Raw genomic sequence first — 16,312 nt, 5'->3', positions numbered from 1 at the left:
AATGTGAACTGGGTTGCTATGAGAATGCAGGTGACTTGGACAGGTTGGGTGAGTGGGTAGATGCATGGCAGATACAATTTAATGTGGATAAATGTGAGGTTATCGAATTTGGTAGCAAAAACAGGAAGGCAGGTTATTATCTAAATGGTGTCGTTGGGAAAAGGGGAAGTACAACAGGATATTTGCACTATTATTGTTTGTATTTGTGTGTGTGTACATATGTGTATGTGTAAATATATGTACGTATGTGTGTATATATATGTATGTGTGTGTAATTCCAGTCTAAAATTACACCCTCCCCCAAGTCTGGTTGAGTCAAACACCAAATACGAGCACTGAAAATCCAACTCTTTTATTGTGCACAATACCAATACAATACCTAGTCCAATACCACACGCCTGATCCTTGTCTCTACTCACTCGAGCCCAACAGCCTTGTGGAAATAGAACACATACCAGGAGATCGGCACACCCCATTGTTTTCCCCACGCTTTTATACACTTACAGACTCTTGGCAAGAAAATACATGGGGGGGGGGGCAACTCCTATAAGCCAATTACCGATACGGGCTGCAAAATACATTAAATAACATTTCCCTAACCCAATCATACAATAGCACATAACATAATTTCAACACAAAGCACTGAGGGGGAAACACTTCTATTAAGTAAAGAAACATTATCTCTAAGTAAAGAAACACCTTTGGTGAGGAACCTCTCCTGGACCAATCACAATTAGCAGCAGTAAGACTCTGCAACATTATGTATCTGCATTTTGCAGAAGGACCAAGCTCCTTCTGCAAAATCTCATACATATTAACAATTGCAGGCCATCTGGACAGCAACCTCTATTCAACCCCTTCCCAGGCCACAGACTTTCTGGAGCCATCCATACCTCATGGTCCTGCAGCTTTTTGCAAAAGATGCCAAACAGGTTTTACAGATCTTTTAAACAGGCATCCTCCATTTTCACAAGTACCTCAAATTACTGATATTAACATTCCCCTCTTTTATCATATATGATAACAAACAAGGTAAGATGACAACTGTTCTCGTTATACAATTCGACAATGATAGCAATGTAGTTGTGTCAGAAGATTCACAGTTGGGGAATTTTTTTTGGAGGTGTGGAAACATATTAAACTAGAGTGGATTTACTTTTAAAGCTTAAGGTACTTAACTGTCTTGAAGACATCGATAAAACAAGGTGGGCAAATTAATAAATCCTGGGGTGGTCTTGTCCACGTATATTGTTGTCCCCTGTAATAAGGACACATAAGTACTGGCTGTTTCGGTGCAGAGGTAATGAAAAGAAGACATGCTGCAGATCTACAATTTAAAAAAATCTTTGTTTCCGCTGGAATCAAAGCATAAAATATGAGCCGAGTTTGGCACCAAGGCATGGAACGGTTCTACTATTGCGTTGGCAGGTCTTAAGTTCTGAACCTGTCTGTACTGGCCCCCTTTCCCTGCCTTGGGCACTGCAAGGATTGGTGTGTTGCAAATAGACTGGCACTTTACTAAGATGTCTTGTTCCAGCAATCCCCGAATCAGCTTGTCTATACACGGAATTGCCTGTTGTTTCAATGGGTACTGTTGTATCAAAGGCAGTGTCACCCCTTTCTGGAGAGCTACCTGGATGGGATCAATATGAACGCATCCTACCTGAGTAGCATCTTCTGCCCACACTTGCGGGTCCACATACTCACATACTTCACTCCCCAGATGCTGGCGTAGCTGGGCAACAACTGTCTTCAGGGTCTGATAAAACTCAACAGTACATTGGTTAGACAAGCTCTGTTCTTCATATATATATTCGGATCTACCAGATCAATTGCTTTCTTAACCAACGCTCCCAAGACCTTCGCACTTGCTGGAAAATTCACCTTCCTTGTTATGTGTGGAGCAACCTCTGAAGCTCGTTTCCATAAATCTAGGGGTATTGTAACGTACTCTGCAGTTCCTTCTTGTCCTGTTACCCGTGCCAAAATATTAATGTTCCATTTTTTTTTTTCCTTCTTGAGGCCTGAAATAGGTTTCTAATTCTTTATTTTTGCCTCTTCTATCACAGGCCAATGTGATATGAAGTGGAGGCTCACCTCCTAAGTCTAAGGACCACCATTGGGGTGTCACTGATGAGTAGCACTGCCTTTCAGGAGCCCATGGGGTTACTATTAATCCACTGTTGCTGCATTCAATTTTCAATTAAAATGTGCAGAGCAAATCTCTAGCCATTAAATTGCAATCCAATCTATTTGTTATTATGAATCTATGTTTTATTGCCTTGCTTTGATACACCACTTCGACTGGCTTAGAGATGGAGTAATGGCAAACTTGTCCCTGAGATCCAGACAGGCTCTGAACTTGACTAGACTTGGGAAGGTTATAAATTGATTGATGACATTGAAGAGATGACATGGATGCCCCTGTATCTATCAGAAAGGTGCATATCTATCCTTCCCTCTACTCGCAATGATAGTACAGGTTCTTCATCAGATTTGCATCCGTTCACCACCAAGTTAGTTAATCAGGAACGTGAGAATGGATTATTTTGAGAGAAGGGTGTTTGGCTTCTCTGTCCCTGATTTATTTGCCAGTTCCCTCTCTGCTCTCTATGTTGGCCCCATCCATCCTGTCGTTTTCATGTCGGGCACTCCCTACTCCAGTGACCTAATCCACCACAAGTATAACATTGGTCTGGTCCCAATACTCTATTCCCTCTCCAGTGTCTTGGGGAAATTGGTTCTAAAGGGAGGTGGTTCATCAGGGTAACCTGGATAATCCGGTTCTGTTGCCCTTGCCCAGTCTGGCGCCTCATGCCTTGCTCTTGTCTGAGGACTATTCCATAAGTCTAAATTAGATTTTGGCGCTTCCTTTTTCGTTACGTATTCAGTTTTTGCCTAATTTGGGGCTGGTTCTCTTGTTTTCTAATATCTTTCCAATTTTCTTCTTATCGAGTCCACACACAAGATTAGAAGTTGTTCAGCCAGAGCTGAACACACTTCTCGGCATCTGTACAATGGTGTCTGTCTTGCGCTTCTTGCGCTTCTTGTGCGTGGTGATGGAAAGATTCGTTGAAACAGGGCCGCGACGTGAACGCTCTTTCCTTGACCCCATCTTTCCAATGATACCTAACTGCACGGGCTATTTGACTTGCTCTATTCTCTGACCAATCCATATTGTTTGTCTTGATTGCTTCTGCTACAATAGTTGGCAAACAATTTAATAAAATTGTGCAGTACTGGGGAGAGTTCGCCCTATTTCAAAAATTCAAATCTCCCGACTGATCCATATGTAGTTCTGAGAGCCTTTCTAGAAACTCATCTGCTCTTCTCCTTTGGTCTAACATCCAGAATCCTAGCGATATCTATTGGCTTTTGAATTAAAACTGCATCTTCTCTTGCATTGTTATCAGCGATTACATTAGCCAGTACCTCATGAGTTGGGTGTACTAAAGTGGCTGGGAACCCGGTATGCTCTGTCGGAGTTATGATCTGTTGTATTACAGCCCACAAATCTCTCGAATCCGCCTGATACACACGCATCCACAAGGGAAGCAGGTGATTTCTTTCCACCAGGTATTTTACTCAGTACAGCCATCATTTCATTAGGTTTCCATGGGGAGTACACATCAATAGTTCGAGGATTGGTGACACCAACTGCATTAGAAAGCAAGAAGACTTTAAACTAGAATGGTTGGGGGGAGGGACTCAAATAGAGAAAGCTAGTAGACAGTGTGTGAGGCAGGAGGCAGAGAAGGGAAGCACTCGGACCCAACATGTAGGGGAGAAAGAAGAAAAAGATAATAAACAGAGAATAAGTGGTGGGTTTCTTAAATGTGTGAGCAGAGAGACAGGGGTGTAAAATGAGGGTAGAGGAGCAAGGTGAAAAGTAAAAGTGGCAGGCGGACAAATCCAGGGCAAAAATCAAAAAAGGGCCACTTTTCAACATAATTGTATAAGTATTGTAAAAACAAGCCAGAAGGCTTTATGTCTCAATGTCAGGAGCATTCGTAATAAGGTGGGTGAGTTGAATGTGCAGATAGTTATTAATGAATATGATATAGTTGGGATCACGGAGACATGGCTCCAGGGTGACCAAGGCTGGGAGCTGAACATCCAGGGATATTCAATTTTCAGGAGCGATAGACAGAAAGGAAAAGGGGGTGGGGTAGCGTTGCTGGTTAGAGAGCAGATTAACTCAATAAAAAGGAAGGACATTAGCTTGGAGAATGTGGAATCGATATGGGTAGAGCTGCGAAACACTAAGGGGCAGAAAATGCTAGTGGGAGTTGTGTACAGTTGTGCTGAGGAAGAGGATTTCTTGGAATGTATGCGGAATAGTTTTCTAAACCAACGTGTGGAGGAACCAACGGGAGAGAGTCTATTCTAGACTGGGTATTGAGTAATGAGATAGGATTAGTTAATAGTCATGTTGTGCGTCGCCCCTTGGGCAAGAGTGACCATAATATTGGTTGAGTTCTTCATTAGGATGGAGAGTGACATAATTAATTCAGAAACAAGGGTTCTGAACTTAAAGAAAGAATTCCCCATGATCAATTCACCTGTTTCTGACGGCAAGGGACCTACATTTGTTTTAACTAATCTTTTTCTCTTCACATATCTATAAAAACTTTTACAGTCAGTTTTTATGTTCCCTGCCAGTTTTCTTTCATAATCTATTTTTCCTTTCCTTATTAAGCCCTTTGTCCTCTTCTGCTGGACTCTGGGAGGCTGCTTTTTTCTGGCTAATTTGTATGCTTCATCTTTTGTTTTGATACTATCCCTGATTTCCTTTGTTATCCACGGATGCGCTACCTTCCCTGATTTATTCTTTTGCTAAACTGGGATGAACAATTTTTGTAGTCCATCCATGCAGCCTTTAAATGCCTTCCATTGCCTATCCACTGTCAACCCTTTAAGAATCAATTGCCAGTCTATCTTGGCCAATTCACGTCTCATACCCTCAAAGTTACCTTTCTTTAAGTTCTGTACCATTTTAAATGTAACATGAGCATTAAACAAACGCTTCCCATCTCCTGAATAAGCAAAGTACTGCTTTTTCCAGCAGTACTTGTTTGTATTCCAACACTGTGAATAGATACAAGAAATAGGTGTGACAACCCAAGCCGTAAGCAGTCTATTGAGGATCTGTGGAACATAAATTGATTTTATCATGCAACAGCTGATTTCCCGAGCCACAGGCTGAACCAGCAAGTTATGTTTAAAATAACCATATAAGGTTGCATTATTATTATTCCCAACAATAATCAGAATCAAACTGCATAGGCCAATTCCACAGCTGGAACCTAAAGCGGGCTCTTGATGACTTTATTTAAAGACCCGACTCATAAAGCAAAATGGAGGAAGACATAAAAGCCATTCCTCCTGCTTGTGGCGAGAATATCTTTCACCACTGGCATGCCACACATTTTTGCAACTTATTAATTAGCATGAAAACGTATCTATATTTGGTGTTGCATTGAATCACAATTTCATAAATACAGTGTGGTCCAACACCCATTCTGTGTTGTCATTGATCTGTACTAAATGATACTCCAGTGGCAAATGAGATTATGTACCTATTACAGGATTCTTTTACTTGATTGCACCCCCATGCTTATCATATGCCACCATTATAGTGTATCAACATGAAGTTGAGCATGCAGCTATGCATATTCGCTCAATCACTCTTTAATCCATAAAATACATGGAGGGTCTATAGATAATTGATACCAATAACTCATGCAAATCTCCTCCACCTCCAACTAGAGATGACATTCGCATTTTCCCACCTTAGGCTATTAGCATCATTTTGAAATATAATTACATATTTATTGATCAACTACTGAAGCAATGCTGAATACTGTTTATCCATCATAATGACTTTAGTAGCTTCAGCTGGTAATAGCAAAGGTGTGTTATCAATGACTTTCATGGCACTTTATAGTTTGCCATTAAGCATGCTGTCAGTTCTCCCACTTGCACAGCTGCATCACATCTATTATATTGCCAGTTAGTCTAATGAATAGGAACTCCTTTATAACAACAAGGCTGTTCCAGGTTTCGAATGACTCCAATCTGTTGCCCAGGGCGGAGTCACATGCCAACTATCCATTTGATAACAACTTAATTTAACTGGATAGAGGAGAACAATTTCTAAAGTAGCTTGAGACTGTAACAGTGGGTTTTAGCCAAATACAGCGTCAAAATATAATCCAGACAATACATCACGTGTTTTTGAACTCTGAGTAGTCCTTTGAATGATTTATTGTCATCATACTGTTAAATTGCCTCATCATAGCAATGCCTTCAAATATCTCTGATGATCATTGTACATGGAAAACCCTATGAAATCAGTTTGATCACCCTTCTTTCATAATGAACAGGCCACACCTGTCATCATTTCGAGTCTGCCCTAAACGGCAACTCTGGCCCGGTTACCGATAATTCTCACATGTCCCAAGACAACTCTTGCCATAATTCTGACTTGCCTTGAAAGACAATTCCCCATATCTCCGAGCCTGTCTCGAAGGCAAACCTGGCTAAAATACTGGACCTGGCTCAACACACTTCTGGCCAAATTCCAACCTACTTGGAATACTAGTAATGTCCAGTTTACCTGATTAAAATGCCTCTGAGTAGATGACAATGTCTCAATCATTCATAGCATTGTGTTGGGATGGCAACCTTGCTGCCAGGAATCGTACCTCTGACATGTGCCCTTCATCCCTTGAGGTATGTTCCACGCTTATACCCTCAGCATCGGCATCAGATTTACACTGACCTTGCATGTTCTCCTCCTCCATAAGGGAGACATTAAGCAGCCCTACTACAAGGCGCTGCCGGTGCGGCCTCTCCAACAGGCCCACCCTTCAGGGTCAGAAATGCCCCGGTAAGCTCACCTCCTCCATGAGGGAGACATTAAGCAGCCCTACTACAAGGCATTGCTGGAGCAGCCTCTCCAACAGGCCCACCCTTCAGGGTCAGAAATGCCCCGGTAAACTCACCTCTTCCATGAGGGAGACATTGTGCAGCCCATCTACAAGTGGTGCTGCCATACATTTAAGCTGCCCTATTACAAGGCACTGCTGGCGCGGACTAGAGCAGTAGGCCGGCACTGCCATAGACTGAGCATCTCCATTAAACAGCCCTGTTACAAGATGCTGCTGACACGGGCTCTCCCATCTGCCTAACACTGCCATAGACTCAGCATCCCCATTAAGCAGCCCTGCTGCTGGCGCGAACTCTCCCATAGTCGCGCACTGACACAACTCCTGCTGTTAGAGTGTATCTAGCTTGATCCTCCTCTCAATAGGTCTCCATACTGGCCAACCTCCACATTTTTCCACCTTACCGGAAGAGAACCCTCCCGGCAACAGAGCTGACCACTTTGGTCGGTTTACCCCATATCTTGGGGACCTCTGCGGCCTGGGCACCGCATTGCTGGTGGATATCCCCTCCCCCGGGAATCCCAGTGCCCATATATATTACCAGAGGCAGAACACCCTACCAGCACCAGGGTTGACCGTTCCGGTCCGTTAAACCCATTTCCTGGGGACCCCAGCATCTATGTGTAAATCGGGGGAAAACCTCTCGACACCCAGCATCTATATTATATCGGAGGGAAAACCCTCCCGACACCCGGTCTACTGGAGGTCCCCTCCCCGGGAACCCCAGCCTTTATATTTATATTGGAGGGAAGCCCTCCCGGAACTAGGTCTACTGGAGGTCCCCTGCCCGGGAACCCCAGCGTCTATGTGCCTATCGGAAGGAAACCCTCCCGGCACCCGGAGCGCCTAAAGTCACTGACCACCCCGTCAGCGACCGACTTCACGAAACCCGGCATTCCCAGCTATCCGCGCCCGCGGCGAGAACCGGGGTTTCCCCACAGCCCATAGCTGGTTCCCTCGTCGGTCGTCGTGAATCATCCGGCAGGAAGCCTCTGGAACAAGAGGTTCCTGCAAGGAAACAAAACAGGTAAGAAATACCAGCTTACCTGAAGTTTAAACTTACCCGCTGGAGAAGCTCCTGCTGCTCCAACCTGTCGCCTGCACCAATGCGCCTGACGTAATGATGGATGTGCGGCTGTACGGGGTTCTTCACATAGTCACTCACGTGACTCTGAAGTAAAATTGTGCACAATACCAACACCAAAACAATACCTATACCAATACCACAGGTCCGATCCTTGTCTCTACTTATTCGAGCCCAACAGCCTGGCGCAAATAGGACATACAACCCAGAAGATCTGAACACCCCAATGTGCTCCCCACTCTTTTATACCTTTACAAACCATGGGCATGAAAATACATGGTAGTGAGGGGGTGGGGCGGGGGGGGGGGGGGGGGGGGGCAACCACCGGGGTAAAGAAGAAACACCTTTGGTGAGGAACCTCTCCTGGACCAATCACAATTAGCAGCGGGAAGACTCTGCAACATTATGTATCCCATCATTTCACCAACCAATCCCAAGCATGCATTTGCAACAGGACTGAGCTCCTGCAAAATCTCATAAATATTAACAATTGCAGGCCATCTGGACAGCAAACTCTATTTAACCCCATCCCAAGCCACAAACATTCTGGAGCCATCCATATGTCATGGTCCTGAAGCTATTTGCAAAAGATGCCAAACAGGTTTTACAGATGTTTTAAACAGGCATCCTCCATTTTCCCATGTGTATATCTATCTATCTATCTATCTATCTATCTATCTATCTATCTATCTATCTATCTATCTATCTATCTATCTATCTATCTATCTATCTATCTATCTATCTATCTATCTATCTTTCTATCTTTCTATCTATCTAAAACTCAAATCCGTCCGCCTGCATTACGGATCCCTTCCTGCCTTTTGATTCGTTGACGGCTGCTCCTTCCTATCAGCTTCCAACACACTTCGAAACAAAGTTGCAAGACAGGAACACTGAACTTTTCACTGCTGCAGCAGGCAGGGGAGGTGTCAATGGATTTTTTTTTCAAGAGGCAGGGCAGTGCTGGAATCTTACTTTTGAGAACGGCTTCAGTTCCATTGGAGGAGACGGGTGCATGGTGGAATATTGGGTTGGGGGAATCACACCATTGGGGGAGCAGACCCAACGGGTCTGCACTTGGTCTAGTATATATATAAAAGTCCGTGGCTGCCGCCTGCCGTCCGGCTGCCAGCTGCCTTTCTTCCTTTTGATTCGCTGCTCCATCCTGTCAGCTTCCAACACACTTCGAAACAAAGTTGCAAGACAGGAACACTGAACTTTTCACTGCTGCAGCAGGCAGGGGAGGTGCAATTGAGGGAGGCAGGGGAGTGCTGGAAACTTACATTTGGCAACGGCTTCAGTTCCATTGGAGGAGACGGGTGCATGGTGGAATATTGGGTTGGGGGAATCACACCATTGGGGGAGCAGACCCAACGGGTCTGCACTTGGTCTAGTTATTATATAAAAGTCTGGCTGCCGGCCTGCCGTCCGGCTGCCGGCTGCCTTTCTTCCTTTTGATTTGTTTCCATTATGTGATGTCACAATGCCCAATGCTCACAGATGTCCAATCGGACTTTCTTCCTTTGATTCACTGCAACTCTGAAACCAGACGCAGAATCGCCGACATATTTTCCATTTCGGTAGAGATTTCACTTTTCTTTCTAAGTATCCGTTCCTCATTACATTTTGTCGTGTTTAAGTACACATTTTTAATCAAATCACAATGCCCAATGTTCAAAGACATTGTTGCCATAGAAGGAGTACAGAGAAGGTTCACCAGACTGATTCCTGGGATGTCAGGACTTTCATATGAAGAAAGACTGGATAGACTTGGCTTGTACACACTAGAATTTAGAAGATTGAGGGCGGATCTTATAGAAACGCACAAAATTCTTAAGGGGTTGGACAGGCTAAATGCAGGAACATTGTTCAAGATGTTGGGGAAGTCCAGAACAAGGGGTCACAGTTTAAAGATAAGGGGGAAATGCTTTAGGACAGAGATGAGAAAAACATTTTTCATATAGAGAGTGGTGAATCTCTGGATTCTCTGCCACAGAAGGTAGTTGAGGCCAATTTGTTGGCTATATTTAAGAAGGAGTTAGATGTGGCCCTTGTGGCTAAAGGTATCAGGCGGTATGGAGCGAAGGCAGGTGCAGGATACTGAGTTGGATGATCAGCCACGATCATATTGAATGGCGGTGCAGGCTCGAAGGGCCGAATGGCCTACTCTTGCACTTAATTTCTATGGTTCTATCTTTCCCTCTCCTCATTCCTCTCCCTCTCCCACCCATCTCTATCCCCCAACCCCCTTCCCTCACTACGCCACCCCTTCCCTCTCCCCATCCTCCTACCCCTCTGTCCCTCTTCCATCACTCCCCCTACCCCTATCCTCCTCCCTCCCAACTCTTCCACCTCTGCCCCTTCCCCCTCCACTCTCCCTCCCCACTCTTTCCCCTCTCTCCCCCCACCCCCTCTTCCCCCCCCTCCCTCTTCCCCTACCTCCCCCATCCTCTCCCTCCCCCACATCTCTCTCCCCATCCCCCTCTCCCCTCTCACCCTCTACCCCCGCTCTCCTTTCCCTCCCAAAATCTGTCCTGTTTCCCTCCTCCTCCTCCTCCTCCCTCCCTCCTTCCCTCTTCCCCCCCCCCCCCCCCCCCACCTTTGTGTTTGGGGGGTGGTTAATGTGAGTTTTGATACTGCAGCCCCCCCCCCCCCCCACCCCCCACAAAAACGCCGTCGGACCAACGGGTCTGCACTTGGTCTAGTTATTATATAAAACTGTGTGCCTGTTGCCTGCCGTCCGTCGTCCGGCTGCCGGCTGCCTTTCTTCATTTTGATTCGTTCCATCGTGTGATGTCACAATGCCCAATGCTCACATATGTCCAATCGGAATGGATCCATTTACATATGCCTTTGCAGGAGCCCCAGCCCATGGTGAACGTTCCATCGTGTGATGTCACAATGCCCAATGCTCAAAGACATTCTTGCCATAGAGGGAGTACAGAGAAGGTTCAGCAGACTGATTCCTGAGATGTCAGGACTTTCATATGAAGAAAGACTGGATAGACTCAGCTTGTACTCGCTAGATTTTAGAAGATTGAGGGGGGATCTTATAGAAACCGATGTTGGGGAAGTCCAGAACAAGGGGTCACAGTTTAAGGATAAGGGGGAAATCTTCTAGGACCGAGATGAGAAAAACATTTTACACACAGAGAGTGGTGAATCTCTGGAATTCACTGCCACAGAAGGTAGTTGAGGCCTGTTCATTGGCTATATTTAAGAGGGAGTTAGATACGGCCCTTGTGGCTAAAGGGATCAGGGGGTGTGGAGAGAAGGCAAATACAGGATACTGAGTTGGATGATCAGCCATGATCATATTGACTGGAGGTGCAGGCTCGAAGGACCGAATGGCCTACTCCTGCACCTGATTTCTATGTTTCTAAGTTTCCCACTTCTCACCCCTCTCCCTCTGCCACCCATCACTCTCTTCCCCACTCCCCTTCACTCCCTACCCTATTCCCTTCCCTCTCTCCCCCCCCACCCCCTTCCCCCTCCACTCTCCCTCCCCACTCTTTCCCCCCGTTCTCCCCCCCCCTCTACCCCCCTCCCTCCCCCTCCTCCCTCCTCCCCTACCTCCCCATCCTCTCCCCCTCCCCTACATCTCTCTCCCCCCACCTCCCCCCTCTCTCACCCTCTACCCCGCTCTCCTTTCCCTCCCAAATCTGTCCTGTTTCCTCCTCCTCCTCTCCCCTCCCTCCCCTCTTCTCCCCCTTTCCCCTCTTCTCACCCTCCCCTCTCCCACCCTCCCGCCTGTGTGTGTGGGGGTTGGTTAGTGTGAGTGTGATGCACGCAAACGCGCGTTTGGGTAAACAACCCCAACGGGTCTGCTCTTTGCTCTAGTTATTATATAAAACTGTGTGCCTGTTGCCTGCCGTCCGTCTGTCCGGCTTCCGGCTGCCTTTCTTCATTTTGATTCGTTCCATCGTGTGATGTCACAATGCCCAATGCTCACATATGTCCAATCGGAATGGATTGGCCATTTAGGCCATTTACATATGCCTTTGCACCAGCCCCAGCCCATGGTGAAAGTTCCATCGTGTGATGTCACAATGCCCAATGCTCAAAGACATTGTTGCCATAGAGGGAGTACAGAGAAGGTTCACCAGACTGATTCCTGAGATGTCAGGACTTTCATATGAAGAAAGACTGGATAGACTCGGCTTGTACTCGCTAGATTTTAGAAGATTGAGGGGGGATCTTATAGAAACCGATGTTGGGGAAGTCCAGAACAAGGGGTCACAGTTTAAGGATAAGGGGGAAATCTTCTAGGACCGAGATGAGAAAAACATTTTACACACAGAGAGTGGTGAATCTCTGGAATTCACTGCCACAGAAGGTAGTTGAGGCCTGTTCATTGGCTATATTTAAGAGGGAGTTAGATACGGCCCTTGTGGCTAAAGGGATCAGGGGGTGTGGAGAGAAGGCAAATACAGGATACTGAGTTGGATGATCAGCCATGATCATATTGACTGGAGGTGCAGGCTCGAAGGGCCGAATGGCCTACTCCTGCACCTGATTTCTATGTTTCTAATTTTCCCTCTTCTCACCCCTCTCCCTCTACCACCCATCCCTCTCTCCCCTACCCCCCTTCACTCTCTACCCTATCCCCTTCCCCCTACCCCTATGTCCCTCTTCCACCACTCCCCCCTACCTCTCCCTCCCCTCCCCCCTCTTCCACTTCTCACCCTCACCCCTCACCCCACCCCTTCCCCCCCCCCCCCTCTCTCTCCCCCTCCCTCCCCTCTCCACCCCCACCCCTTCCCCCTACCCTTCTGACCCTCCCCACCTCTTCCACCTCTCCCCCCTCCCACTATCCCTCCCCACTCTTTCCCCCCTCTCGCCCACCTCTCTCCCCCCCCTCCCCCTCCCACACTCTTTCCCCCTCCCTCCACACTCTTCCCCCTCCCCCCACACTCTTACCCCCTCCCTTCCTCCTCTCCGTCCCCATCCCTCCCCCCCACATCTCTCTCTCCCCCCCCATCCCTCTCTCCTCCCTCTCTTCCACTTCACTTCTCTTCCCCCTTCCCCCTCCCTCCCTCCTCCCACTCTTTCCCCCTCTCTCTAACCACCCCTCTCCCCTTCTCTCCATCCTCCCCTCCCTCCCCATCCCCCCCCCTCACCCACATCTCTCTCCCCATCCCCCACTCTCACCCCCTACCCCCCCTCTCTCCTTTCCCTCCCCAATCTGTCCCGTTTCCTCCTCCTCCTCTCCCCTCCCTTCCCTCGTCTCACCCCCCCCCCCCCCCCCCCCACCTGTGTGTTTGGGGGGGGTGGTTAATGTGAATGTGATGCCTCAGCCCCCCCCACCCCCCCCCACAAACGCCGTTGGGGAAACAGACCCAACGGGTCTGCACTTGGTCTAGTATACATATATATATTTGTGTGTATGTGTTCATATGTGTATACACCTTGAACTGCACTTTTTTCCTGGTTTATTATAATGTTTACAGTACTATATTTACATAATCTGTTGTGCTGTTGCAAGTATTGTTCATTGTTCTATCTGGGACACATGACAATAAAACACTCATGCCTCTCTTAACGTGGTCACTCATATATTGGTGTTTGGCCAACAGCTCAGTGCAAGAGCCAAACTGGGACAGAGAGCTGCCGACATTCTGAAGAAAGGGGAGAGTGTTCCTGACCAGTTGTTGGTGGAGATCATGACCGAGTACCTGCGGTGAGTGCAGAGACGCAGTGGATGCTGTGTGAATGTGCTGAGCTGCTGCTTCTGCTGTGAGTCAGAGTGGGCACCGAGGCTTTAATAAATAAATGGATGATGAGGGGTGACTTATAGAGGTGTATGGGATAATGACGGGAACAGATAGGGTGAATATACTGTCTTTTACCCAGAGTAGGGGATTCGGGGATTCAGGAACTAGAGGACACAGGTTTGAGATGAGGGGGGAAAGATTACCCATTTTCCACTCAGATGGTGATGGTTGTATGGAACGAACTGCCAGAGGATGTAGTTGAGGCATGTAACATAATAATAACATAATATTTATATTTAGACAGGTATATGGATAGGAAAGGTTTCACGGCAGATGGTAGATGGGGCATGGTGGGTGTGGGCATGGTGGTGGATGTGGGCATGTAGGGTGTGGGATCATGGTGGGTGTGGGCATGGTTGGGCATGGTGGGTGTGGGCATGGTGGTGGGTGTGGGCATGGTGGTGGGTTTGGGCATGGTGGGTGTGGGCATGATTGTGGGTGTGTGGGCATGGTGGGTGTGGGGCATGGTGGGTGTGGGCATGGTGGTGGGTGTGGGAATGGTGGGTGTGGGCATGGTGGTGGGTGTGGGCATGGTGGGTGTGGGCATGGTGGTGGGTGTGGGGCATGGTGGTGGGTGTGGCCATGGTGGTGGGTGTGGGAATGTGGTGGGTGTGGCCATGGTGGTGGGTGTGGGGAATGGTGGTGGGTGTGGGCATGGTGAGTGTGGGCATGGTGGTGCGTGTGGGGCATGGTGGATGTGGGCATGGTGGCGGGTGTGGGCATGGTGGTGGGTGTGGGCATGGTGGATGTGGGCATGGTGGTGGGTGTGGACATGTTGGGTGTGGGCATGGTGGTGGGTGTGGACATGGTGGGTGTGGGCATGGTGGTGGGTGTGGGCATGGTGGGTGTGGGCATGGTGGTGGGTGTGGGCATAGTGGTTGGTGGGTGTAGGCATAGTGGTGGGTGTAGGCATAGTGGTGGGTGTGGTCATGGTGGTGGGTGTGGGCATGGTGGTGGGTGTGGGCATGGTGGTGGTTGTGGGCATGGTGGTGGGTATGGGCATGGTGGTGGGTGTGGGCATGGTGGGTGTGGGCATGGTGGGTGTGTGGGCATGGTGGTGGTGTGGGGGAATGGTGGTGGGTGTGGGCATAGTGGTGGGTGTGGGCATGTGGGTGGTGGGGGGATGGTGGTGGTGTGGGCATGGTGGGTGTGTGGGCATGGTGGTGGGTGTGGGCATAGTGGTGGGTGTGGGCATGGTGGTGGGTGTGGGCATGGTGGTGGGTGTGGGCATGGTGGGTGTGGGCATGGTGGTGGGTGTGGGTGGGCATGGTGGTGGGTGTGGGCATAGTGGTGGGTGTGGGCATGGTGGTGGGTGTGGGGGAATGGTGGTGTGTGGGCATGGTGGTGGGTGTGGGCATTGTGTGGTGGGTGTAGGCATTGTGGTGGGTGTGGGCATAGTGGTGGGTGTGGGCATGTGGTGGGTGTGGGGGAATGGTGGTGGGTGTGGGCATAGTGGTGGTGTGTGGGGGAATGGTGGTGGGGTGTGGGCATAGTGGTGGTGTGTGGGCATGGTGGTGGGTGTGGGCATGGTGGTGGGTTTGGGCATGGTGGTGGGTGTGGGCATGGTGGTGGGTGTGGGCATGGTGGGGGTGTGGGCATGATGGTGGGTGAGGCATGGTGGTGGGTGTGGGCATGGTGGTGGATGTGGGCATGATGGGTGTGGGCATGGTGGTGGGTGTGGGCATGGTGGTGGGTGTGGGCATGGTGGTGGGTGTGGGCATGGTAGTGGATGTGGGCATGGTGTGGATGTGGGCATGGTGGTGGATGTGGGCATGGTGGTGGATGTGGGCATGGTGGGTGTGGGCATGATGGTGGGTGTGTGGGCATGGTGGTGGGTGTGGGCATGGTGGTGGGGTGTGGGCATGGGCATGTGGTGGGTGTGAGCATTGTGGTGGATGTGGGCATAGTGGTGGGTGTGGGCATGGTGGTGGGTGTGGGCATGGTGGTGGATGTGGGCATGGTGGGGTGTGGGCATGGTGGTGGTGTGTGGGAATGGTGGGGGTGTGGGGCATGATGGTGGGTGTGGGCATGGTGGTGGGTGTGGGCATGGTGGGCGTGGGGTGGGCATGGTGGGTTGTGTGGGTATGATGGTGGGTGTGGGGCATGTGGTGGTGGGTTGGGGCATGATGGTGGGTGTGGGCATGGTGGTGGGTGGGGCATGGGTGGGTGTGGGCATGGTGTGGTGTGGGCATGGTGGTGTGTGGGGCATGGTGGTGGGTGTGGGCATAGGTGGTGGGGTGGGGGGAATGGTGGTGGGTGGGCATGGTGGGTGTGGGCATGATGGTGGGTGTGGGCATAGTGGTGGGTGTGGGGGAATGGTGGTGGGTGGGGCATGGTGGGTGTGGGGGCATGGTGGTGGGTGTGGGCATGGTGGGTGTGGGCATAGTGGTGGGTGTGGGCATGGTGGGTGTGGGCATGGTGGTGGGTGTGGGCATGGTGGGTGTGGGCATGGTGTGGGTGTGGGCATGGTGGTGGTGTGGGGCATGGTGGTGGGTGTGGGCATG

General features: G+C 49.2%; 1 protein-coding gene across 1 annotated transcript in view; it reads left to right on the top strand.

Moving 5' to 3' along the window:
* The window catches only part of spef2 (sperm flagellar 2), a 154,984-nt gene that overhangs the window by 38,540 nt on the left and 100,132 nt on the right, over positions 1 to 16,312 (top strand). Inside the window, 1 exon segment of the mRNA XM_055632007.1 lies at positions 13,611 to 13,714. Within this exon segment, the coding sequence (XP_055487982.1) occupies positions 13,611 to 13,714 (104 nt within the window).

The sequence above is a fragment of the Leucoraja erinacea genome, unplaced genomic scaffold (genome assembly GCF_028641065.1).
Source record: "Leucoraja erinacea ecotype New England unplaced genomic scaffold, Leri_hhj_1 Leri_99S, whole genome shotgun sequence".
In the NCBI taxonomy this organism is placed as follows: domain Eukaryota; kingdom Metazoa; phylum Chordata; class Chondrichthyes; order Rajiformes; family Rajidae; genus Leucoraja; species Leucoraja erinaceus.
Note: the sequence above shows the minus strand (reverse complement) of the source record. Positions and strands in the feature narration are given on the sequence as shown.